Source organism: Engystomops pustulosus, chromosome 3 (genome assembly GCF_040894005.1).
Source record: "Engystomops pustulosus chromosome 3, aEngPut4.maternal, whole genome shotgun sequence".
NCBI lineage: Eukaryota > Metazoa > Chordata > Amphibia > Anura > Leptodactylidae > Engystomops > Engystomops pustulosus.
Window position 1 is genome coordinate 129,662,038 of NC_092413.1, and position 27,955 is coordinate 129,689,992.

General features: G+C 41.9%; 1 protein-coding gene across 5 annotated transcripts in view; it reads left to right on the forward strand.

Moving 5' to 3' along the window:
- FILIP1 (filamin A interacting protein 1) overlaps positions 1–27,955 on the forward strand; it is a 130,038-nt gene that overhangs the window by 9,545 nt on the left and 92,538 nt on the right. For 2 of the 5 annotated variants that reach the window (XM_072142101.1, XM_072142107.1), the window contains exon 1: positions 11,726–11,800. The exons of 1 other annotated variant lie outside the window; for it this stretch is intronic. In XM_072142101.1, the coding sequence (XP_071998202.1) occupies positions 11,747–11,800 (54 nt within the window). In that variant the 5' untranslated portion in view covers positions 11,726–11,746. Of the gene's footprint in view, positions 1–6,721; positions 7,062–11,725; positions 11,801–27,955 lie in introns of those variants that run through there. 2 more of the 5 variants (XM_072142102.1, XM_072142104.1) reach the window with 2 other exon arrangements.

Below are 27,955 nucleotides of genomic sequence, written 5' to 3' on the forward strand. Positions count from 1 at the left end.
TTTTAGTTAGTGTGTTTTCACATAGTTAAAAACGCATGCGTTAAAAAATGCATCGGTTTTTTGAAAACGCATGCGTTTTTGTCCGGTTTTTATTGCGCAATTTCAGAAAAACTGACAAAAACGCATGCATTTTCAAAAAAACTGATGCGTTTTTAAAAAACGGATGCGTTAACTAAAAACGGCCCAAAAACAGCCTAAAAATGTCACGTGTGTCTTCACCCTAAGACTGAGTTCACACAGCAAAGGTAACTGAGTGCCTCCTGTACTACTGCTGGCCAAGAGCGTGTGCCAGGCAGCCTGGTACCCGTATAGCTAGGATCTGAAATTGTATTAGGCAGTGCCTAGCCGGGCAGGATTTATGTTTGTATTGCTTTATATGTGCCAAAACCAAGGCTGAATTTATGTTGTTTTTGAAGTGTGAATAAAACACTTTATTTGGATTTTAACCCAGCACGTGTCCCTGCTTCCTGCACTACTACCAGGCATCTACCTGAGCAATTCCCCACACATGATGTAGTAATAGATTATAATAATCATGAGACAAACATTTTTAGACATATTTACTTACATCCCCTTACATGCCCTTATGATTTTTTGACTCTCCCAATCCGGACTGTCGGACGAGGATGAACTCTGCTGCGATTCATGAACATCGCACGCATGATTTCCTGCACGTGTCACTTCCCTGATCAGGTCCGCTGGAGTTCACCTTCTTCTTCCCGTTGTATGTAAGTGCATGGCTTACGACACAATTTTTAATGGCTTACGACACAATTTTTAAGTTAAATCCCGCGGTTTGTCCGAATCCGATCGGATCGTCCAACGGCCAGCCCCTCGATTTGTGTTGCATGAAAGCCAATATCCAATCGCTTGTGCCAAAAACCCTTTTAAATACCTGTCCCAGCGGCGCAAAATGGAAATCGTCGGTCTTCGGGGACCTTAGTAAATGAGCCCCTCTATATTTGTGATTCAAGTGTTTCATTTGCTGATGCATAGAATTATGTCTTTACAATCTGGAGACCATCTCGCTAAACCATCTTGTAGAAGATGTTCTTCATTGACTCTGGTTTCCTTCAGGGAGTGTAATGTAAATATACAGTGACTGGACAGGAGACAGGAGGAGGAAAGTCACCAGATTAAGTATCTTGTGTGACAGAAAAACATAACTTAGTGCCTTATGGGGAGCACAGTTTTTTACAGACGCAAAAAATAAACTGTGTCTGAGCAACAGTACTCAAAATATTACATTTTAGACTCGCGGAGCCTCAGCAGCCATCTCAGAAATTTTACTGTGTTTATCTTTATCCCGCTAAGAATTTCTTGTGAGCACGTACAGAGATCATGCTATGCTACATGTGGTAGTCAGAATAGTCAGATGCAGTCTAAGTTCTTTCTGGTTGAGTTACTGCCTGTGTGTCCATGTTGCTCTCAAGTACCAGGTGATGGCAATAAATTGGATCTATCATATCAAACTATTCATAAAGCAAAGAGATCAATAACTTTTAGTGTGACTATTTAAACATTTGTCTAACTATAATACATAGAGTAAATAGAATCAACATCAAACACCATTAAGGGTATATGTCAGCACATATTTTACCGAGGTTTAGAAAATGGATAGATCTTACAAGGAGCAGTATTGTGGGGAGCACTCATAGAAAAAGAGATAATGGGGCAGACCCATTATATGACCCATTGGGGCATATTTACTTACCCGGTCCATGGCGTTCAACAAAAGTGCATTGTCTGACAATAATGCACTGTGCCATGATTCACTAAGATAGTGTGCCCAATATCGTGCATGTTTTGCTTCTGCAACATCCTCCACCGTCGCCTAGCCTTTTCTTGTGGGACAGGAAACATCCACGGCTCAGAATACTGCAGTGGTTGGCTACTGCAGCCTAGTGCACGCTGTTTTCACAGGCTTTGTATGGGGACCAGAGAGCCATCCTGCATACTTTCAGGTCTCCAGTGGGTGGTGTGTGCAAGAAATAAGGAGAGAGATGCTGATGTACTGGTTTCTCCCTGTCTGTAAGTGTCTGTAAGATGTGTCCTTGGGTGATGGATGGGGAGCCCTTGGTGGTAGACAGCCATATCCAGGGATCAGATGGAGGCAATGTTGTGCAAATCAACACACGGTTCTCCAAACAGCAGGCAACGACCCAGTAACATTGGATTCTGGTTACTGGAGTGGTCGTAGAGAGTGGCCCGCAGGAATAGTGTACCAGCCTAATAGTAGATGCAGGCTGGTGTAATTGAGAGGTGGAGCTGTGTCCAAATTGTGGAAGCTGCAGCTCTGGGTTAGAGTCTCCTGACTCAGTTCCTGGGATTGGTATCTGTGACAGCACTGAAGGTTTGCACACGCTGTCTCTCTGTTCACTCTGACTCTGCAGACTGGACCATGAGGTCAGGCTGCTGACAGACTCTGAAGACAGACCATGAGGTCAGACTGCTGACAGACAGCTAAGACCATGTGCTCCCCCTGCACAGGGGTTTTATACTCCCCCTGGTCAGGTGGTAGCACCTCTCCAATCACACTCCAGTTTAAAATACTTGGCTGCATTATAACTAATTGGATAACAACTTACACCCATTTAACTATTGATTTTTCAAGCAGAGGCTACAGCTGCAATTTTACCTAAGTTCTCCCGGCAATATCCTCTGGGCGAGTTGTGCAACCTCACCAGATGGATCCTAACAGGGAGAGGGTCCTATTCTCAACTACCCCCTTGCCTATACGTTGGCAGGGGTGTTGCACTTCCCCACTCAGGTCCGCTGAAGTTCACCTTCTTTTTCCTGGTGCATGTATGTGCATTGTCTTGCGACACATTTTGAAAGATAATCCTGCGCTTAGTCCGAATCAGTCAGATCGTCCGACAGCCCACCCCCCAATTTGTGTCGCATGGTGATCTGATCTGATTGCATGTGACAAAATCCCTGTGCAGACACCTGTTAGATACCTGTCAAAGCTGTGCAAATCCAGTAATGGTGTAAAGTCAGACGAAAGTGAGCAGCACAACCCTTAGTAAATAAGCCCGATTATGTCTTTCCCTATGAGTGCTCCCCACAAAATGGCTCCCTGTAAGATCTATCCATTTTCTAAACCTTCTAAATCATGTGCCGACATATACCCTCGATGTCCCAACACATAGGAAATGCCTAGAGATGCCCCCTACCAACCACTAATTGCAATGGTAACCAGCCTTGCCCAGTGATTAGATGAGTGGGTATCCGCAACCAATTCCTTTGTGTTGCACTCTAGAAAATGGGATAGCTGATTTCTATTATGTTTTGTTAGTATGCCCATTTCAGGTACTATATATTTATATGTATGTGCTGAAAACCCCATTTAAGAGCCTAAAGATCTGAATAATGTATATTTTTCAATAATATATTTTAAACCAGATACATACTTTGAATCTCCCTGGTTCCAGTGCTAGATCCATAAAAGGAACCTGATGTGAACTGTATTTATGAGCTAATTCTACAGGAATTACACCTACAGTATGTGCTAAGGTTCAGCAGTCCAAGCTAATTTATTGCATAATTCTTGTAGACATGGTACAGTGGTAATCATTCCTTGCAGAAGTCTCAGCTTAGCGAGGTGGATGGGTAGCGGGGGTGTAACCTTAGTGTTAAATCTGACTGCGTAACGTACTCAAGTATCAGAGATTATTCTCGACCCACAACACTTTCAGGGGGCGTTCACACGAGGCGTTTGCCTAGGGACAGGGCTTGGCATGATCGCATCTGCATTTCCAGTAAAACGCATGCGATTGGCAACAAGCACCTGTTGTTTTGCATTGTGTACATTGTGTACATGTGAACCGGTCACATGCATTTCACTGAAAATGCAGATGTGATTGGTTACCTGCACTGCTCCCGGGTATTTACATTACCTTTTAAATGCAATGCAAACGCTACATGTGAACGCACATTCAGATACCTGCAAGTTATTGGTGTTAATCGGGCACCTGGTGACCAAAACTCTCTCTAGACTCAAAAGGCTAAAATCACCTTTGCTGAGGAGTGGGTTGTGTGGACAGAGGAAAAGTGGTACATAGTTAATTTTAATGATGAAAGAAAGTTTAATTTATTTGAGTCTGATGGGAAACATTGGGGCTTATTTATTAAGGGTTCATGGACCGCACTTTCGTGAGATATTCTGGTGCGGGCCATTGGACAAGGCAGAGGCTACAGCTGCAATTTTACCTTAGTTCTCCTGGCATTATCCTCTGGGCGAGTTGTGCAACCTCACCAGATGGATCCTGACAGGGAGAGGGCCCTATTTGCAACTACCCCCTTGCTTATATGTTGGCAGGGGTGTTGCACTTCCCCACTCAGGTCCGCTGAAGTTCACCTTCTTTTTCCTGGTGCATGTATGTGCATTGTCTTGCGACACATTTTGAAAGATAATCCTGCTCTTAGTCCGAATCAGTCAGACTCAAAAGGCTAAAATCACCTTTGCTGAGGAGTGGGTTGTGTGGACAGAGGAAAAGTGGTAAATAGTTCATTTTAATGATAAAAGAAAGTTTAATTTATTTGAGTCTGATGGGAAACATTGGGGCTTATTTATTAAGGGTTCATGGACCGCACTTTCGTGAGATATTCTGGTGCGGGCCATTGGACGATCCAACGGATTCGGACTGAGCGCGGGATTTAACTTTAAAATTGTGTCGCAAGACATGCACTTACATACACAGGAAAGAAGAAGGTGAACTCCAGGGGATCTGAGCGGGGAAGCGACACATGCTGGAATCACAGCAGATGTGAATCACAGCAGAGTTCATTATCGTTGGACATTCCAGATCAGGGATCGCGCCAGGGATGGGTAAGTAAATGTGCCCCATTATGTTCATCAACAAACTGGGGAAGACTCATAGTATAACATCGGCCCCAACACTGGCACAACCACTTATCTCTAAGAAAGCCCACCAACATCACATATTGTTGTTCCTGTTCCTGCTGTTTAATCCAATATGTCTAGATTTACAGTGCCACAGGGGTCAGTATTGGGGCCACTTCTTTTTAATATTTTTATTAATGACCTCGTAGTGTGTTAACACAGTCAAGTTTCAATATTTGCAGATGATACTAAGCTGTGTAAAGTAATAAATACTGAGGTCGATAGTTTAGCATTTTAGAGGGATTTGTGGAAGCTTGAGGAGTGGGCAGAGAAATGTTTGATGAGGTTTAATGTAGATAAATGCAATGTTATGCACTTGGGCCATGGAAACAAAAAGCATAATTATGTTCTAAACAGTGAACTACTTGGTAAAACTGGACCTGAAAAAGACTTGGGGTTATTAGTGGATTGTAAACTTAAAGGAAACCTACCACTTAAAAGTGGTAGGTTTTATACACATATACATGGCACCAGCTCAGGGTGAGCTGGTGCCAGAGCATATTTTTGTTAGGGCAACAAAACCCCTAACGCAGATTTATAAGTTACATTAACTTATAACTCGGTGTGCGTGCGCCGGATTCTATAGTGCTGGAGAGCGGTGACCTCACCGAGCTCTCCGGCACACGCGCGCCTGCGCAACTTAGCACGGGGAAACAGGTGCGGTGCGCCGAGTTATAAGTTAAAGGGGTATTCCGGGAATATGAACGTCTGATACAAAAACCCATAATGCTATAGATAAATGAATACAACAAAACTCAATGTCATTAGTCACAAAATGGATTTTAAATAGTTTGATATTATGATTCACAAAATTTTATGGCCTCTCTAAAGTCATCACCAAGATGGCTGCCACCGAGAACTACAAGTCCCAAGATCCTTTAGTTCTCAGTAACTCCTCCTGCCTCCCAGTGATGATGTAACAGGTTTTCTTGCGCTGTTACCATAGTAATGATGTGTAACTGCCATCACCACAACACTGGTCATACTGGATGCACTGCAACCAACCGACTATTGCCAAACGTAGTGGTCATCACATGACCTGCCCAGCCAGACATGTGACCAGCGGCCTTCTTCTGTCCTGTGTATGCTCTGCAACGGACCGCGCGGAGGTAATCAACGGACTGATTAAAGGGCCGGTAGCATTTTAATTCTTCATTACATTGTATGTCATCAGCATTTTTCTGCTAACGGGAGCAAAATTTTAAATAACAACTAATTACATATTAGCTTATATTTTACTGACTCATTTGTATATGAATTATGCTGATTCCTGGAATACCCCTTTAATATAACTTATAAATCTGCGATAGGGGCTTTGTTCCCCTAGCAAAAATATGCTCTGGCACCAGCTCACCCTGAGCTGGTGCCATGTACAGTATATGTGTATAAAACCTACCACTTTTAAGATAAGATAATCCTTTATTAGTCCCACAGTGGGGAAATTCACAGTAGATCTGCAGAATTAGGTGGAACCTACACCTGTCAGACATTTAACATGCAATGCATTTCTTTTATGGGGAAACTCCTTTACATTTTATTAGGTGAGTCAATATTATTATAGAAATCCTGAAAATATCTGTGGCTACAAGCTGAGGACTTCTGGCTCCTTTGGTAGGATATATGTTAATGCTTGTGATAAGGTGACTGTGTTTTGCTATAATAATAGCTGCTTGTTGTCTGGCAGTGAGCTCACTGGACAGAAATCTCAGGGAGTCCACTGATAATTTCTAGCTGCTTTACAACAGCACCAAGAATGCTCTAGACTTCTCAGCTGTTGACAAGCCTGACTGGCTGAGAACACCAGTTATATATAGCACAACAGAAGCTGCTCGGCATAGTCTCTACCCGAACAGAGCTTCAGGAGACCAAAGGAGGGGAAACATTATCCCAACAACACCTAGCAACAGTCCAAGGGAAAAGGCAAAAAAAAAAACTTTCATCCAACTCTCTAAGTGGGAGTATCTTCCTATGACTGGGCTATCTGAATACTACCAGTAACTCCACAACAGCCCAGAGTGGAGTAAATTATCCTTGTGTATGGTGGATGTTCTGTCAATGCTCTAAATAGAAGGACACTCTGCTTTTTAAGAAAAGTCAACAGCATCTGGCACTGTGACCCACACATTATTCACTGCATCACTGAGCAGGCAGACAGGTAAGCCAAAACAGTTGTTACTGTCTTACTATTACTATTACTGCATTATTATATGCCTACAATGTGGAGAATATGCACAGAAAATCCAACCTACATAGTGATAGAAATCTTGTAGTAATGTGTTTTATCATTCATACAGTACGTAAATATAATACCATAAACAATAATATGTATGTATTGCAGTATTATAAATAATAATTACTTATATTGCAATATAAGCATTCAAAAAAAAAGTGAGGGATATAATACAAGTATTTGTATGTATTATGCATGTTGTACAGTCAATTTTCTGTCTGACTTTGCACATTCTTTTTGAGGTGCAAACTGCTAGCACATGTATTTAAGAAGTGTCTGAGACACATTTGTGTCGCACTCGACCATTTTGTGGCGCAGCTGCACTATGCTTCACCCAAATTTCTGCACTGAACAGGGCGTTGTGGTGCTCAGTTGGACCATGCGCCAGATTTAACATGCGAAGTCCAACAGAAATGTGTCAGACGCCCCATGTTAAAGGTGCACTCCATTGGGGCAGTGCAGAGGACGCCAGATTCATGAAGAATGTGCGCCAAAAATCCAGAATCTGGAGCACCCTGCACTATACACAGGCCAACTGCGCATAGTACACACTGCACTGTTCTTAGTAAATGTGCCCTATTATGTATAGTTCTGAATGTATTTTTTGTTTGTATGATTATATATGTATTTTACTCAGATGAGGCATTAGTAAACTTTAAAAATGTTTTACATTTTGAGTCTCTATTTGCTTCCTTATATCTTGTGAATAGATATTTTTTGTTTATATGCATAGACTGAAAAGTTGTGCAAAATTAATTGGATTTTTACCTTTAAAAATATTTAATACTATAAGGGTCTGACTCCTGTGAATTTGATTGATCACAATCTCAAGTATAGTAAGATTGCTTTTTTAAGGCAGTGAAGAAAATACAATACATTTAGTTCCAAGATAGGTTTTTTAGGTTTTTACCTCTTGCAGCAGTAATACCTGCTGATAAAGGGGTAATTCCTTCCCATTTCACCATATATGCCACTGAGGCATTGTACCTTAATTAAAGATATTTTTCTGATATGCAACTGAGTAGACAAAAGTCATTTCTAAAGTGAAGAGCCACAGCTTCTTTTGATTGACAGCTGAGTATCTCTTTAGATCTCAGCCTGAGCAGACAGGAAGTCCTCTCCCTGTGTAATGGCCCATCGGACAGGTTATGTTACGAACTTTATATGCCACCAATGCTCTACAGATGTAGTTAAAGTATGGCCAGCTAATACTGGAATCTGAGAAATTCCATATAAAGTTGCGTTTAAGAACATGTCCTCTGCCCTTAACATGATATATTCATTCCTTAGTGACGTTGCCATCTACTGTCTCTATTACAGTTACATCTGCCTAGGAAGGGATTGTCCAGTAAGTGGACATCCAGTGGATATCCAGTAATGAACAGATATGTCTGAGACCTCCTGTCCAGACACATGGCCTGCAGATAACAGGTCTGCTCCAGCTGCAGGACTGTACCTTACAGAGCCCGCATATAAGCAAATTCTAACCTCTCCTTCCTGAACCTACCTCAACCAGGCTGTTAGCGACCTTTGCCGAACACAATCCAACCAGTGATCTTGGACTTGGACCAGTTAGACTGTTACCTTGACCTGTTGTCCCTGTTGGTGTTCTGGAATAAGGGTCCAGTGAGTTGATGTTTCACTGTTCATTGTGCCTGTTCTTGATGATGTTTCATTTGTTTGTAAGTCGGAACTGGTATATTTTATAATTGTAGATCCAGACAAACATTTTTTTTTTGTCACAGGATTGGATTTTTTGCTCTTAAAGGATGCAAGGATTAACAATAAAGCTTCATTACAGACACCGTATTGCTGATCATTGCAGCTGGGGACTAAAGAAGTATCCAGAGGATTTCACCAGGTCACAGTCTGCAAATCGGGTGTCTTTAAATCAGGGACTGCTTGTATCTATTTCATGGGCAAAGTGATGCGCAATAGTCACATTTTGAAGGGCCCATCAGGAAATAACTGTATCACATTATCACAATTTCCTATAGTTTCATAGTGTAGTGATCTAAAAGTACACGTAGAAAGGCAAGCAGTGTCCAAGGGAGTGTCTTACTCCATAGACTTGTAATAACACATTCCATTTGGATTTCTGTAGGAAAGTGACCCATTGGGATACACTTGACTCATATTTTCACAGAACTCTGCACTGACCATTGCCCCATTATGTAATACGTACAGTGAGAGTGACACAAAGCAAGGAAGCATTATCCAATTCTAAGTGCAGCTACTGTAATTTATCTCTGCTTCCACATTCCAGACATTACCACAGAGGAATCCTTATCATTCTGCTTTTAGATAAGTGAAGAGGAAAATATCTAAAACAGGTGCCAAGGGATATGGGTGCATTAATTATTAATTATCATAAATTGGTAAAATCACACTTCTAAAGAGAAAAGCCTTTTTCCTTAAAAAGCTTATATTATTCCTAATTGAGTTTGTCTTCGCAGCTTTTACAGATACTTTTTGAGCCAGATCGCTGGATGTAATGTAGTAGAGATATTGGTGGGGGGTGGGAGGGGGCATTTATTATTATTTTTTAACCAGCCATTTTAACCAGGCATTTATTATTCTTTTTTAACCAAGTTTTTGGTGGAGGTTTTTTTTTGAGCGCCATATTTATTATATGTCAGTGCCACAATTTAGCTTCTTTTTGGACATGCACACCATTTTTTTTGGTGCTCAATTTCAGCAAGGGTTTTGAATCCCAACACTTTTCCTGCACTTCTAGTTTCCTGACACTTTTTTTGCACCTAATTAGACTAACAAAAAACAAGTCTAACAATTCCTAAACCACTTTGTGGACAAAAAAGTCATGTCCTGCACAGTTCTTTATGTGTATTCTGTATGTATGCAACAAAAACATTCAGATCCCTCAAAGGACTTAGGGCAGTGATGGCGAACCTTTTAGAGACTGAGTGCCCAAACTACAAACTAAATCCACTTATTTACCGTGAAGTGCCAACATGGCTTTTAAACTGTAACTTAATGCTACCTGTTCTTCCGCATCTTTTAATCGTATCAGCCCCCCAAGACCACCAATACAGTTGAAAGAAGGAGAGCAAATTCAGACTCTAGCTTCTCTCCAGGGTCTCTCTGTAGAGGAAGAATGGTTGGTCCAGCAGGAGGACCTCCAAAGATAATGCAGCCCTGTCCATACCTTCTCACTTTTCCCGCAGTTCCGAACACCCAATGAAGTGTTGCTTTAAAATAGTGCTGAGAGCAGCATCTCTTAAGTTGCCTGGGACTGCAGGAAGATTTGGTGGATTTGGTCATATTTGGGGAACTTGGGCAATGGTCCGAGTGCCCACAGAAATGGCTCAGAGTGCCACTTTTGGCACCCGTGCCATAGGTTCACCACCACTGACTTAGGGGGTAGTATAAATGCAATGTTTTACTTATATTTATTACTTCCTACCATGTTGGTTTAGATTTAAGTAGGAGTGACCACTCGCTGACTTTACATTCTGTCAGATTTTTGCTTATGTTGGTGATTATGAAATGTATGATGAAGGTAGCCTCCTCATTTGATGATATTGGCAGTGTGGATTTTAACAGGACTTCCCCTGACACAGCATCCATAACATGAGCAGTATACTTCATAGTTCTTTCATTGAAATAATGTGGTGGCCAAGTGTACATGCACATCGGCACTTCACTCATACAAGGGACATATGATTTGTCGAAGACATTTTCAACCTCAATCCTTTCCACAAACTGTCTCTGACAACCATGCTTGTCTTCCTGGGATTTGTAGCTGTAAGAAAATGAATGGAGTCCCGGGTCCAGCTTGTACCCTGTCTATCCATTCATTGCCTATGGGGCTGCTGGAAATAGCTTAAATGAGCAGTACAATATATAAGAAATTATGTGGCATTGCGCAGACCGCTCCATTTGTTCCAGGAATAGAACTCCCATTCTCATGATCTGTGGGGATCCCGCTAGTCTGACCCTCACCAATCTGCATTTTACCTCATATTCCATTGAGAATCTTAGGACAACCCATTTTTTGGTGTAAAATCCTAGTGGGAGATGTCAGAAGGAAGGAGAGTCATTTAATTGTTGTGGGAAATAAACAATGATGAAATGATGGCAGCAGCTTTCTTCTCTCTCGCTCCCTAGTTAGTACATTTATGTGCTACTGACCAGAGTATGTGGGTATCGGGAGGGAAACTTGTTGTCCAACCCAGCACAGAGCTGACAGAAATCCAATGTGTGTGGCTTGTCTGATGTGTTATCTCTACATTATTTATGTAGTAGATTTATCTGTCAGTGCACTGGTTAAATACCTGATAAGTCTTTAAGTTGATTGTGTGATGCGTTGCTTTATGATTCATTTTGACTTGTAAATGAAATGGTTCTGTTATTGTTGCTAATATTGCACATCAAAGGACTAGTGAAAAAATGTGTAATGTAAACCAACACTGAGAAGTTACTTTTCAGCACACAGTAGGAGACGCGGCCAGATTCTTATGTCGGACAGAATGTACCATGTAATGTGCCTGACTGTGTGTTTACATCTAGAGGCAACAGAATTACTAGTGTAAGATGTCATATTTACTGATATTCACTGATGGCTCCCAGATCATGTAAAACTGAGCTGCATGTGGTCCTGGGTGTGCTGGGGTAGCAATAACAATGAATTATTTTCATCTAAGGTAAGATGATAGGATCAAATATAATATATTCAAATAACAGGTTCTCCCTTAGGCCATGTTCACACATAGCATTTGTGTTGCGTTGCAAGATTGAGGGGCTTGGATGGATTGCAGAAGCATTTTGTTGAGGGTGCCGTCACACGTTCTGTTTTTCAGATGCAGTTTTTGAAGCCAAAGGCAGGTATGGATGATAATGGGTTAATAATTAAAAGGTGTACCCTGAAACTCTTGTGATCAGGAACAATGACCATGGGGGCATTTATTATCAACTTTCAAATGGAAAACTGGCTGCAATTTTTTCCCCCTTGCTGCGCCTCTTGCACCTTATTTTTGAAGTGATGTTACCACAATTTTTGCGGTTTTCTGACATTCACCACTTATTCTGTTTTTGGACGCAAAATTGTGTTCATATTCACCTTCATGAATGGGGAGACAGTTCTAATCCTTTTTGTTTGTGCACCAAATAAATGATAAATGCGTTTTCAATATATACATGAAAAGCATGTGGTGCTTGCTGATTTCAAGGGTCCTGCGTCCTGAATTGTCCTGTGTGTAAACCATTTTTGTCTTCTTCCTTGTGGTTCATATATCTTATTGAATATAATACACAGTATATGTATATATATATATATATATATAGATATATAGTATATATATATATATATTATATAATGCATTCATGGACACTGAACAATGTCTGATATTTATTCTGATATCATTAATCTGTGCATTTAAGCATCTATTATATCCAATATTAATATTACTTTCTATCTGAAAAGAATATTTGTGACTTTTATGTATTATTGAGATTTTGACATGGAATTGGTTACTATGTTTTTTAAATATATGAATGCTGAATTAACTTGCATATTGAAGATTAACTGGGAATGCAAGGGTCCCCACATTTTTCCCAACAATATATAGCCAGGATTTTTTTTAATTGATTAAATTCTTAATTAATATTTTTTACTATTCTATGTACTGAATTTGTAATTATGTATTCTCATTATGCCATTTAGTGTTTTATATATTTTTACCTTTTGAAATCCTGCTTTTATTTACTATTCAAATAAATTTATCTATAACCTTTAGAATTGTTGGAACAATTACCCTTATACAACCTGGAGAATTGTCTGGAAGTAGAATATCTATTTTTTCCATGTTTTATTATCTAGCTTCCAATTTTCCCAAATGGAAATATAAAGAGCGTGACCTAATTCTTGCATTATCAGTTGAACAACCAAAAAAGTCTCTATGTTGCCACAGCCAGCACACAAACAAATCCCTGCTATATATTTCTGGTCAATGGAAGCGTTATCTTGAAGGAAGTAGTTGCAAAATTGTGCACACATTGGCCGCCACAGGGAGAGGGTATTCCATGTATTCGCAATAGGCTACAATGTGGCTTGAATGCGCTCAATGAGCTCAAATAAATTATTTAGAGCTCCAACAACTGTAAGGTCAGCGATGTCTCTCTCATATGTATTTTCTTCCAATATAGGATACACATTTGTTTCAGCTGACTTCCCTACAGACATCTGTCTCTTGGTTTTTCTATTTCTGAGCCTAACTATGCTTGGGAATCTTTCCTCTGCAGCAAGTGTCCTGAGAGAATATCTCACTCATGTTGTGTGCCCTGTCACTGATCACAATGCAGCCTAAAAATAGGACATAGCTTACATTCATGGCATTCACTTACATATCTGGCATGCCTCCATAAAGTCACCATTTCATTCATATATTTTAGGCATTGTTTTGTACATTGTTATTTTTATGTCTTATTTTGCTTACATTTTAAAAGATATTTTCTGCTTAGGCTTCCCATCTGCCTGCTGCTAGATATTTGGATGTTTTCTCCCTGTGCCGTCACACCTGTGATGACTGTTCAGCAAATTTCTCATCATTAGATATGGAAGTCATTGATGGTTAGATGGAAGCCTAGGTTTTTTCAGCTGAACTTTAGAAATAATCTAATTTATTTAGCAATTTGCCTTTAGGCACTACCTTCTAGCCCTAATCTATTATATTGTAGCACCTAGAGGCGAAGCTAGAAATTCAGCATAGGGGGGCAAAACTCACCCAAGTGGGCCCCCAACCCAGGTCTACAAGTATTCATCCATACATTGACCATATAGTGGTAGATACTGGTTCTCCTCTGCTCTCCCTATTTATAATCCAACAGTCCAGGGGGCGCCAGATTCATGAAGAACTTGCGCCACAATTCATTAATCTGGCGCACCCTGCACACTTCTAAGGCAAACTGCACATACTGCATAAATGTGGGCAACTGTGTTACTGTGTATTAAAGGTGCACCAAAAAAAATAGGAGCACACTTCCCGATCAGTGCAGAGTGTGCCAGGTAATTGAAGACCGTGCGTCAGTATTCAATTATCTGGCCCACCCAGAACACTCATGAGGCATACTGCACTAAGGCAGTTTGCCATACTTTTGATAAATATAGGTCATTATTTTTAAGTGTCAGGTCCTGTTTTATGGAAGGTAACTGTGTCCCTGATGCTGCCACCCATCTTGCTGCAGGTGGTGCTGATGGAGGCAAGAGGCTCAATTTGCCTCATGTCTGCTGCTAAAACTTTATTTTAGTAATAGATTACCAGCAGAGACTACTGGGGCGTGTACAAGCCTGGCTGTGCGCTGGGAGCTAAGACTACTCCACTCTCAAGTAGCCTCTGCAGTTAATTTACATTAACAAGTTAGGTTAGGTTCCAGCATTATTAAATTACAGATTAGGGGACAGGCAGGAAGGAGGAATCTACCATCAGATCTACTTCTGATGGTAGATTCCTCATGGTAAGTTTCCTTTAATAACACAATTATATTCTCCAAAAGTAAAAGTCAGAATGGTAATCCTGACTAGGTATGTTACATTTTACTGCAAAAGAATCAGAAACAATCATCACTTTTGACAGCACAGTACATTGACAATGCCTTTTTAAAAAGCCAGACTGACTATTTTTATCATACATAGTGACGAATGGATACCCGACCAGTCCACTTAAGTAGCATGAAGTTTCGGGCCAAAATATACAGCGTCACACCAAGAACTGTCAAGAAGCCCAACATAACCAGCAGGATTTACAGGCTTTACTGTTCTGCTCTCACTGATGGACAAGTGATATTATTAGCAGTCTCCTCAGCAGGAAATTAGCAAGTTTAGAGTAACACAACAAAACCATGTATACTGGTGCTCCCTGAATCAGCATACATAAATATATCTTACAGTATCTTACTGTGTATCTAAAAGGTCATACATCAACAGATTCAGCATGTGATTTAGGGTAGGGTAGTCAGATATACTGGCCTTGTCACATGGGACGTTTCATATACTGAAGGGGAAAAAACTGCACCCAACTGCAGGTGTCTGTGTTTCAATGTCATCTCATCAGTGCAGCATGGAGTTTTTGTTTGATTAGGTTGGAGGCTACAGGCATGAGCCAAGAAGGTTGTTTCTGCCAATGTGACCCTCAAAGCAATCTCCACAAGGAGTTTTATTCCCTTCCTGACCCATGTCCTCTCACCTAAGCAAACCAGTTCCTTATGCTTCAATGATGAGATGACATCGAAACATCACTGTCAGCAGTCTGTTGTCTTTTCCTTTTGAAGGAGCCCACACGGCTTCTTGAAAGTCTAGTATTTCTCAGATGAGAAACAATGGCCTTTAAGAATATATATATACACTCACCGGCCACTTTATTAGGTAAAAAATGCTAGTAATGAGTTGGACCCCCTTTTGCCTTCAGAACTGCCTCAATTCTTCGTGGCATAGATTCAACAAGGTGCTGGAAGCATTCCTCAGAGATTTTGGTCCATATTGACATGATGGCATCACACAGTTGCCGCAGATTTGTCGGCTGCACATCCATGATGCGAATCTCCCGTTCCACCACATCCCAAAGATGCTCTATTGGATTGAGATCTGGTGACTGTGGAGGCCATTTGAGTACAGTGAACTCATTGTCATGTTCAAGAAACCAGTCTGAGATGAATCCAGCTTTATGACATGGCGCATTATCCTGCTGAAAGTAGCCATCAGATGTTGGGTACATTGTGGTCATAAAGGGATGGACATGGTCAACAACAATACTCAGGTAGGCTGTGGCGTTGCAACGATGCTCAATTGGTACCAAGGGGCCCAAAGAGTGCCAAGAAAATATTTTCCACACCATGACACCACCACCACCAGCCTGAACCGTTGATACAAGGCAGGATGGATCCATGCTTTCATGTTGTTGACGCCAAATTCTGATCCTACCATCCGAAGAAAATCAGAAATCACAGCAGAAATCGAGACTCATCAGACCAGGCAACGTTTTTCCAATCTTCTACTGTCCAATTTCGATGAGCTTGTGCAAATTGTAGCCTCAGTTTCCTGTTCTTAGCTGAAAGGAGTGGCACCCGGTGTGGTCTTCTGCTGCTGTAGCCCATCTGCCTCAAAGTTCGACGTACTGTGCATTCAGAGATGCTCTTCTGCCTACCTTGGTTGTAATGGGTGGCGATTTGAGTCACTGTTGCCTTTCTATCAGCTTGAACCAGTCTGCCCATTCTCCTCTGACCTCTGGCATCAACAAGGCATTTCCGCCCACAGAACTGCCACTCACTGGATGATTTTTCTTTTTCGGACTATTCTCTGTAAACCCTAGAGATGGTTGTGCCAGAAAATTCCAGTAGATCAGCAGTTTCTGAAATACTCAGACCAGCCCTTCTGGCACTAACAACCATGCCACGTTCAAAGGCACTCAAATCACCTTTCTTCCCCATACTGATGCTCGGTTTGAACTGCAGGAGATTGTCTTGACCATGTCTACATGCCTAAATGCACTGAGTTGCCGCCATGTGATTGGCTGATTAGAAATTAAGTGTTAACGAGCAGTTGGACAGGTGTACCTAATAAAGTGGCCGGTGAGTGTATATATATATATATATATATATATATATATATATATATATATATATATGTGTGTGTATATATATATATATATATATATATATATATATATATATATATATTCAAAGGCATCCTCAAGAATTTTTTAATTTTATTTCCTTTCATTATTTTCATACAAGGATGGCGGAGAGTCACTGAAAGAAACCTCCCACTCAAGTTCTAAGCACAGACATTTCTAATATTTCAATCAGTAAATTATTAGTACATTTTTGGATGCTGAAATCAGAAATGAACTCTAAACACTGAAAATATACAAATCCATTGTCTATTAAAATACCTAAAGGGATTGGCCACTCATGTTTTTTGTGATGTGTGTGTAAGTGTGTGTGGCAGAATACAGGTGGTGCCCTACTTAAGAACACCCGACTTACAGACGACCCCTAGTTACAAATGGACCCCTGAATGTTGGTAATTTACTGTACAGTAGCCTTAGGCTTCAATAAACAGCTATAACAGTTATCAAAGGTGTCAGCAATTAAGTTTTATTGTTAATTGGGTTATGACAACCCAACGTTTTTAAAATCCAATTGTCACAGAGACCAAAAAAATGTTGACTAGGGTTACAATAATAAAGTATACAGTTCCGACTGACATACAAATTCAAATTGAGAACAAACCTGCAGAACCTATCTTGTACATAACCCAGGGGCTGCTTGCATTAGGAAATATACATCTAACAAAAGAAATCTCTTTTGCATCATCTGATGCCATTCCTATCCATAAAATGGCAGGAGATGTGATCCTAAATGTCCATGACCTTATGACAGTATTCATGTATCTGATATTAAGGACCTAGAAGGTACATTGGTCTTTTTATGGACATAAATAGCTAACTGATAAGGTTAAAACATTTCTGAACCATGTAATGACAAGTTACCAGGAAAATGTCCTTATTTGTGCCCCAAAAAAGGGCTGCTGTATGGTGTATGAGGTCACTACTGTTCTACAGTTTTATATGAAGGCATGCAGAGGTTTACATGCTTCATGCAGAAAGAACAATTGGGATGTACATTGAATTTTATGGACTAGAACAGTCCTACAATTCTGTTTTGGAGTAAAAATACTGAAACATTTTTATTTATGTCATGATGAGCAACTGCATTAAATTTAAGAACTCTGCCCTGAGAAATCAGCAAAATGAATCCCAGATTTGTCAAGAAGCACATTTAATTCATTATGCTAACATTACCTGCTTAGATAAATTAACTGTTTTACATATGTTGAACCCACAGAACCCACATTATTGGAAATTAAATTAATTTCTTGTTATCCTATCTTGCAAAATTTAAATCAAATCAAAATGTTATTATGCATGGCTTACCAGTGACATCACTGGAGCTTTCAAGCGCTTGCCAGTATCATTTGCTTCTCCAAAAGTTTGCTGAGAAAATCACTCTCTTTCCCAGACCCACAAGAGTAATCTTGAATAATAAAAAGGCACCGTTCTCTCTTTTCACTTCTGTGTCTTTTGCCATGATGAGTTTGAAAATGTTTGCATAAATGAAGCAATTTTCCAATATTGTAGCAGGAATGTAATAGCAAAAAGTGACTAATTTGTGAACAGACACTCAAACTGCTTTTTCCCACTTACGGTACGTTGTTCACAAACAATTGCTTAGACTCCACTCTCACGCAAGGTGAAAGGCAAAGAATTGTGACTTTTTATCCCCTACGCCACTACCATGCCAAGTAGTGTCAGAAAGAAAAAGAAAATAATTTTCTCTTTGGGATCAATACAGTTGTATCGTATCGTATAACTACCTGTTAGATGTATGATGGGCCAGAGGTCCACCACATAGCTGCATGGTCATTTTTACTAAAGAATCTACATTACGTTCCTTCACTTTGAAATCAGTAAGTAGTGCAGTCTTTTTTTAATCGATATGATCATTGCCTGTATATTATGGGTGTAACCTCTCTCCTTGTAAAATAGGGATGTTTTGGTAATACCAATAGCATCCCCCCATAAGTTATTCAACAAAACCTTTATGCTCAGTCTTTGGATTGCTCATCACAGTTGCTCAATTTTTGGCTAATTAAAGATGATGAAATTAAAGGTCATTGGTACAGTGGTACATGAGAAAGGACAAGATAAAAGGGGAAAAGTTGTGTGCTATCCAGTCCCTTCTCGAACTCTGATCTCATGGGGTGGAGTGTCTATGAGAATTGGAGTACAGGAAAAAAGGTTATGTAACAGAGCAATCTGCCAGTGAGACAATGTCATCTGAATCACACCATCATTTCCTTCTGCAATATAGTGAGTAATGTCCCCAGTGATGTAACATTGTGCGTGTACCAATTAGCTCTTTTTCCAGAAGTACCCATCGAAATCCAGAATGATAAACCAGAGACACTTACTCATAGATCTCAGCATAGTGACTGTACTAATCTTCTTATATTTGTTATCCAAGGCCTCCTAAATTTTAAAACTTTTCAAATTATGCTAATGGACCTGAAGGGCTCCTGGGGGTGTTACCAAAGCCTCTTCGTGCTGCAGTTTTACAGGCCGTTAAAGTGTTCATTAGCAGTTCCCTCCACTGTGTGCTGAAACATCTTTTGCTGCAATGAGATTACATGAGGCAGAGGGGGTGAAAAGTGCTGAGGGAGCAGGCAGAGGTGGAGTTGCTCCTGCATAATTTAACAGCCTGTGAGGCTGCAGCACGGAAGGGCTCTGGCAACACCTCCAGGATCGTTCAGGCATAATCTTAAAAGTTAAGTTTAGTTGATTTGTGATCTGAGGAAGCGCCATATGTACAATGCTTTTTTTATGTACAAACGCAATAGCCATGATATGGACCCATATATTATTGTGTCTACACCAGTTTTTTGTCTACAATACAGTACAATACAATTTTATTGATCCCTTTCGAGAAATTGCTTTGTGCACACATCATTCCAGCTTGGAGTACATATACATGTAAACACATAGGAAATTCAGACACACAGACAGAATCATTAATGCGGAGTGTGGGAGCATGAGCAGGGGGGTTATTGACTGCTGGTGGCAACACTAGTCCTGTGGGAGCTGGTGGTTTTGTTGTGGCTTTCGGAGTGAAGAAGTTACAAAATCTCTCCGTACGGCAATTGATTTGGTGGTAGCGCTCGCTGAATGTGCTAAGCTTATCTGCTATGTATTGATATAGTGGGTGCAATTTGTTGGTTGTAAAAGCTGTGAATTTGTTGATGCATCTTTCTTGCCAGACCTCTTCAAACCAACCCAGTTGAAGGCCAACAGTGCCTTGAGTCCTCTTAATAATTTTTAAAATTTTATTCTCCTCTCTTCTTTTGACAGTCACCCCCCAACAGGTGATAGCAAATAATAGCACACTCGCAATTGAGGACTCGTAAAAGATTCTTGTTGCATACACTGAAGGACCTGAGTTTCCTGAGATGCTGCTTTTTTAGTTGCTACGCTGAAGTTTTCAGACCAATCTAGTTTGTCATCGAATGACACCTAGGTACTTGTAATTTCTAAATCGTTCAATGGCTTGGTCTTTGATGGTGATTGGAGCTGTTTTGTACCTTCATAGGTGGAATATCATTTCCTTAGTTTTTAAGTATTAATGATGAGGTTATTGGGGGACATTAATCATAGTGGGTCTTAGGTTCGCCTATTTTTGCGCCCGGTTTGTTCTTATTTTTTGGCGTGTGATCTATGATGGATCCAGGGGCGTTGTTAGGTCAAAAGATCCGGGGCCCGGATCCGGATCTTTTGGCCTGTGCCCCGAATGTCCCGGTGTCCAGGCAAATTTCCCCAGCACCGTTGGCTCCGTTCTCCACTTCAGGGAGCAGGAGACACGATCACACAGCGTCTCCTGCTTCAAGCAGCTCACTACAGGAGCAGGAGACTCCGGGTGATGACGTTACCAAGCCTCAGTGCTGTGAGAAGACAGATGGAAGAGAGAAGACTTGGGTGAGTATGTTTGTTTTTTTAATTATACAGTGGAGGGGGGAAGGTCACATTGAGGAGACTGTGTTGACCATTACAGGGGGCTAAGAGGACCTGGGAATGGGGGGTTGTGGGGGACATTACTTGCAGCTAGAGGCATTACTGGGGTCTATGAAGCTGAAGCTGGGGTCATTGCAGGGGGCTATGAGGACATAGGGAGGAAACTGTGGGGGACATGTCTTGTGGCTGGGGACATTATGAGGGCTATGAGGACATGGGGGACTTTGGAGGACATTACTTGTGACTGGGGGGAACTTTTTAGAGGGGGGTGTGGGGGACTTTACAGATGGCTGTGGGGGACATTACAGGGGGCTGCTGGGGACATTGCAGGGGGCTGCGGGAAGCATTACAAGAGGCAGCGGGGGTCATTGTAGCGGGCAGCGGAGGACATTGCAGGGGGCTGTGGGAAGCATTAGAAGAGGCAGCGGAGGTCATTGTAGGGGGCAGCGGGGGACATTGCAGGGGGCTGCTGGGGACATTGCAGGGGGCTGCGGGAAGCATTACAAGAGGCAGCGGGGGTCATTGTAGGGGCAGCGGGGGACATTGCAGGGGGCTGCTGGGGACATTGCAGGGGGCTGCGGGAAGCATTACAAGGGGCAGCGGGGTCATTGTAGGGGGCAGCGGGGACATTGCAGGGGGCTGCGGGAAGCATTACAAGAGGCAGCGGAGGTCATTGTAGGGGGCAGCGGGGGACATTGCAGGGGGCTGCGGGAAGCATTACAAGAGGCAGCAGGGGTCATTGTAGGGGCAGTGGGGGACATTGCAGGGGGCTGCTGGGGACATTGCAGGGGGCCGCGGGAAGCATTACAAAGGGCAGCGGGGGTCATTGTAGAGGGCTGCGGGGGACATTGCAGGGGGCTGTGGGGGACATTGCAGGGGGCTGCGGGGGACATTGCAGGGGGCTGTGGGGAACATTACAAGAGGCTGCGGGGGAAATCACAGGTTGTTGCGGGGGACCTTACAGTAGTTTGCAGAGAACCTTACAGGTGGCCGTGGGGGACATTATAGGGGGCTTTGGGGGACATTACAGGGGCAATACAGTGGGCTGTGGGGGACATTACAAGGGGCTATTTGGACATGGGAGCTGTGGGGACCTCATTTGTGACCGGGTCTTTACTGAGGGTAACGGTGGCTGAGGGTAACTGTTTAGTTGGGGCTGTGGAGGACACTGGGGGGCTGAGGAAGACATTACAGGGGGCTGAGGAAGACATTACTGGTGGCAATAGCAGTGGCCGACATGGTGAGGACACTTTTGTGTCACCGTGCCGCCGCTGGCAAACAAATCTTTCCAGTAAGAAAAGCCTTTCTGCACGGCTTCTAATGGACAGGGAAGGAGTCAGGAGCACTCGTCCTCCTCCAGCAGTCTTGGCCCAGGCAAAGCATCCATGTGTGCATAAATGCGCCAAATTAACGAGATACGCCCGATTTGTGCACTAAAAAATGCTCAAAACAGTCTAACAGCCTATGATTAATGTCCCCCATTGTCTTCAATCCATACTACAAACGAGTTAATGGTGTCCCTATAGTGCTTGTCATCACCATCCTTAATGCAACTGACAATAACAGAGTCGTCTGAGAATTTCTGAAGATTGCAGAGAGTTATGGCTAAAGTCAGATGTGTAAAGAGGAATGGTGCAAGAACGGTACCCTGAGGTGCACCTTTGTTACTGACAACGGTGTTAGACCTCGTGCAATTGGGCCTATTGAGGCCTATTCATGAATCCAATTGACAATAAAGGGTTGTAGGTTGAGGTGGGTCATTTTGCCGTCATCAATGCTGGGTCTATGGTATTAAAAACACTGGAGAAGTTGTATGCGAATTGTAATGGGTTTAAGTCTGCCCTTCACAGTCTTTTTAATGTGAGACAAGAGAATTCTCTCAAAGGATCTCATTATATGAAAATGAATATGTGAGTGCAATAGTGCCTATTGGTGTAGGCCAGTGATGACAAACCTTTTGGAGACTGAGAGCCCAAACTACAACCAATATCCATTTATATGTCGCAAAGTGCCAACACAATTTAAGTAGTAACTTATTGATCCCTGCTGTATCACAGGTTTCAATTGTTTCGGCTTCCTGAGTTCACCAATACATTAGAAAGATGATGGGGAAATTTGGATTGTAGCTTCCCTCCTGGGTCCCCTGAAGAGGAAGAATCAGGGGACCCAGAGCAGGAGCTCCAACGTTAATCCATCTCTATCCACACCTTCCCGCTGTTTAAAAGGATGCTGCTTTAAAATGGCGCTGAGCAAGGCATGTGGTCTTGGACCACAGGAGGAAGCTATGAGTCCTGTCTGGCAAACTCTATGTTGGTGTGAAGGCCTGAGTGCCCACAGAAAGGGCTCTGGCACCCGTGCCATAGGTGCGCCACCACTGGTGTAGGCTATAGTTGAATATATATTGGTCAGTCCGTGGCTTAGTTCGTTTGCACACGATTTTAGTAGCTGTTGTCACAGGTGCTCCCGCGACCCATATCGCGGGTTGCGGGCTCACCCATGCCACTCACTGCCTGCCAGCGCCACGCCCTTGCCACTTAATTGTTCTTGCTCTGGCTCCGGATCCAGCATCCCAACATGCATGTCCCTGTCTATTAGGACGCCACACATGGCGGCGCTCGAAGATTTAAAGGGCCATCGCACTGCTGATTGGTGCTGGCCGTCTCCTGGAAATTGCATAAAAGCCGGTCTCTCCAAGCATATCCCGCCGTATCTTCGTGTTTATGCCGTTGAGAAAGCTTTTGTCCCTGCCTTGTGCCTGTGTTTGGATTTCCCATTATGACCCTGGTTCTGTACTTGACTTTCATCCTGTTCCGTCTGTCCTGACCTCCTGCTTTGTTAATGACGTTGATCCTGTGCTGCCTGTCAAGAACTCCTGCCTGTCCCCGACCACGATTCTGCCTGTTGTCTTTTTACCTCACCTTGGCTGCCACCGTGGACAATGTCGCACCTGTGCAGCGACCTAGTGTTACCACACCTTAGCAACTCGCTTTGCAGCGGGCTCTGGTGAAAACCGGGTACCACTTAGATTCCGGTCTCTTACGTCATCCTCCGCAGTGATCCAGTTGGTTGACTACCCTTGGAGCCTGTCAGCCATGGATAGATTCCATCAGGCCCCACAGCCTTGTTGGGTTTCAGCCCGGACAGGGCTCTACTAACTTCCTCCAAAGTTACCCTTAAGCCCTTATGTCCATAGTTATTAGATTCTTTGGTTGGTATGGGTAGGAATGTAGTGAATGGCTGGCTATGTCATCCCGCAGGTTTACCGGGAAGCCATTAAAGAATAGTTTAAAGAATTGATTCATGCCATCAATCCATTGCACCCATTCCTAACTCAGGTTGAGTTCCCTCCCCGTTTTTTTAATCCCTGCCCAGGCCTCCTTCATGTTGTTATTTGCAAGTATTGCCTCCAGTTCTTTACCATACTCACCTTTTCTGCTTTATCCTTGCATCTGAAGGAATCCTACATTTGCACCAAAAGTGGATGTTTTGAGAGTATTTATAAAGTGTTTGCACTACTTTTGTGTCACAGTTGCAATTTGTCCTTCACTTTAGAAAACTGTGCACCTAAAGGGGCTTGGTTGGAGTTTGTGCCATATGTATTACTGCGCTGTGCCACAATTCTGCAGCAACAGCACAAATCAAAGTGCAAAAACCAAAAAAGTCGCAACCTTGTACACATTCGGAAAACAGACCACATTCAGTAAGAGCGTGTGAACTATTGGATTATCTGGCGCAAACTGCACATTAGTGAAGTAAACTGTACGTAGGTAAAGTACGCCAGTTTTCGTATACCATATATACTCGAGTATAATCGACCTGACTAGAAGCAGAGGCCCCTAATTTTACCACAAATAACTAGGAAAACTTCTTGACTTGGGTACAAGCCTAGGGTGGGAAATGCACACCCCCCTAGTAATTTAATGCCTAGCAGCCTCCCCCAGTAATGAAATACACCCCACATAATGAAATGCCCTGCAGAAGCCCCCTAGTAATTAAATGCCCTGCAGTAGCCCCCCAAGTAATGAAATACTCGATGTAGCCCACAAATAAATAAATGTCATGTAGCCCCCTAATGAAATGCCCTGCAGTCGCCCAAATCCTGAAATGCCCTGCAGTCCCCTAAATAATGAAATGCTCTGCAGCCCCTCATTAATGAAATTCTCTGCAGCCCCATATTAATGAAATTCTCTGCAGTCCCATATTAATGAAATTCTCTGCAGCCCTATGGTGCATTAATAAAATAAACTTACATACTCACCTTCTGATGCTCCCCCCTGGCTCCTCTTCCTTCCTTTCCCTCATAGCAGAGCGGCAGAGATGCGTCCCTGCGCTGTACCTGCCGGCTCACACTATGATGCTAAAGGGTTGCTGCTGATGACATCATAGTGTGCGCCGCTCTCCTGCGAGGGAAGAGAAGAAGGAAGAGGAGCCGCAGGGAGCATCGGGGAGCGCCAGAAGGTGAGTATGTAAGTTTCTTTTTTTAATATATTCGTGTGCCAATGTGGAGTTTTTCAGCACATTTTTTTGTGCTGAAAAACTTGGCTGATACACAAGTATATACAGTATTTGGGCAATTTCTCCTTCAGCCTAGCCTAAGTTGTGCATGGGTCCCCCGTGCCGGGAAAGCAGTGACCCAACTGGACCCTGCTCTAACAGTTCAGATAAGGACTGTTTAACCTGTTAGATCCTGTGGGATCTACATATCTTGTGAGAGAGGGGGCTCCCTCCCCTTCCTCCCGACACCCCAAAGGGTGTTGTCTTCTTTCCGGTCAGCCGGGACCTAATCATGGTCCTCAGATCTGTCTGGGGCATCTGCCTGCTCGATCCAGCCCCTGGCTGGACTGAGCAGTCTTCCTGTCAGCCTTTGTCTTTAGCCTGTGACTGGCGCAGAAGTTCACCTCATGATACATCCGCCACATGTAGGGGGGTGAAGGCACCATAATAGGCCAGCATACAAAGCCCCACTATTTTAATTATTAGATGTCTGATGTTCATTAAAAAATAGTGACAGCTTTTTCACAGTTTGTTTCAACTTTTGGACACTGTTAGTAAATTTGCTCCATAAATTTTGGTGCATTTACATTTTCCCATGAAGCCACGCCCCTTTTGTAAACCACACCCTTTTTTTTATCTTACTAGTGTCTTCAAACTGTCTAATACCCTTGAAAAATGTGGCACAGGCATTTTACTGGTGTAAATTACGACAGAATTCTGTCGTAAACGGATTGATAAATCTGCCTAAAAAGCTGAGATAATATAAATACCGATGTACATCACGACACAGCTTTCATCTGCAGAGTTTACACAGACATACCATTGCTGTTTGTTGTCAGCATAGCCATAGGTTGTAGATGAGAAATCAAGTTTTATCTCTGGGCAGTAACTGTCAGCTATGTGCATAAAACAAGCAGCAGCTGCATCATACCATTACCATGAGAGTATAGAACGCCAAGTCCAAAATAGCTGTAGGAGTCAGGAGAAGGTTTGTTGTGATGAGTCCTGCGAGACCTTGTTTTCAGAGCGGAAACAAGATGGATTCCTGAGAGAAGGGAGCTGTCTAGGACATGCTTATTTATTATGATAAGATACCCTCAGCAATTTACTTAGTGAGAATTGATGTAGACCCTTGGCTTTTCAGTCATTTAGAACCACAGTGACATTACACAGTAAGGAGAAAGGTAGAATAGAAATGGTATGGAAACTGGTCAGATGCATGGTCATGGCAATAACATTAACCATTAACATTAACTAGCATGAAAACAAGGGGTAAGTGCACAATATATTTTCTAATGAGGAAACTTTGTAGGGGAATAATTTGCAATACTTTAAGCACTTTAAGGCAAAACATCAATCATAAATCACAAGACAAGAAAAGGAACAAACCAGGAGCAAAAATAGGCGATCCTGAGACACAGCATGATTAATGTCCATCCTTGTATTCCACATTTTTGTCCTATTTATTTATCCAGTAGGGTATTTATATACACAAAGTATTGGGAAGATTATGATCGCTTTAAGGATTTCATGAATCACCTTATCTTGGTAGCAGGATTCATGGTTAGAAACATTAAGAATCATTTATCACTATTCATATATTTGTTCTTGAAGTAGTTTTGCCTTAATTGAAGTCATGTGTATAGAGAGATTCTCTTTTGCTTTACCTTTTATCTTTTATTCTGTCAGTAATAACAGTGTTTTATATGAACAATGTATAGCAAACTTTCAGTAGCACACAGTAATGCCTCAGTATCTAAGGTTAAAAAGATGTAAATAAATACATCATTATTAAACTGTCCACCATATCGGAGGTAAAACAGAGCAATGAGTGAATAAATATATTATATAAAATACTCACAGGTAAAGAAGAGAAGTACCGGTAGCTACAATGGCTACAATGTAAGTACAGGCAACCCCCAGGTTACATACAAGATAGGTTCTTTTGTTCTCTTCTTAATTTGAATTGGTAAGAACTGTATATTTTATAATTGTAGCTTCAAACAAAAAAAAAAAAAATTTGTGCCAGTGACAATTGGATTTTTAATTATTTTTGCTTTAAGAGGCCCAATAATTATCAATAAAGCTTTATTTCAGACAACTTACAGCTGATCATTGCAGCCTGGGACCAAATTAAAGCATCCTGTGAGCTTTATCAGAGGTCACAGGCAGAGAGGTCAGTCTGTAACTAGGGGTCGTCTCTAAGTCAGGTGTCTATAAGTAGGTTAAAAAGATTAATTTGTTAATGAATATAAGATCTGGTCACAATATTGCTTGACATGTTTCTCTTAAAAGTTTGGATTACCAATCTCATAGATAGAACTGACTATTTCTTGGATCATTTTTTGGTGCACTGTTAAGCCCCCCTTCCCCTATTTTACTGTCAGGACCATGCCCTCAGATCACACCAGTATAAAAACAGTTGAAACCACTTGTTTAATATGATGCATGGCATTTCCATTCTTTAGGTGCACAATACCATGAGGAATCTACCATCAGTAGTAGATTTGATGGTTTATTTCTCCTGTCTGCCTCTGTAACCTCTGCAGTTAATTTACATATCACTTAAATAAAGTTTTTAACGAGTTACATTAGGAACCAGGATTATTAAATTACAGATTAGGGCAGAGCCAGGCAGGAGGAATCTACCATCCGATCTACCTCTGATGGTAGATTCCTCACGGTATGTTTCCTTTAATCAATTTATTATTATTTGCCCCTCATTCGAGATATTCAATTTTTTCTATC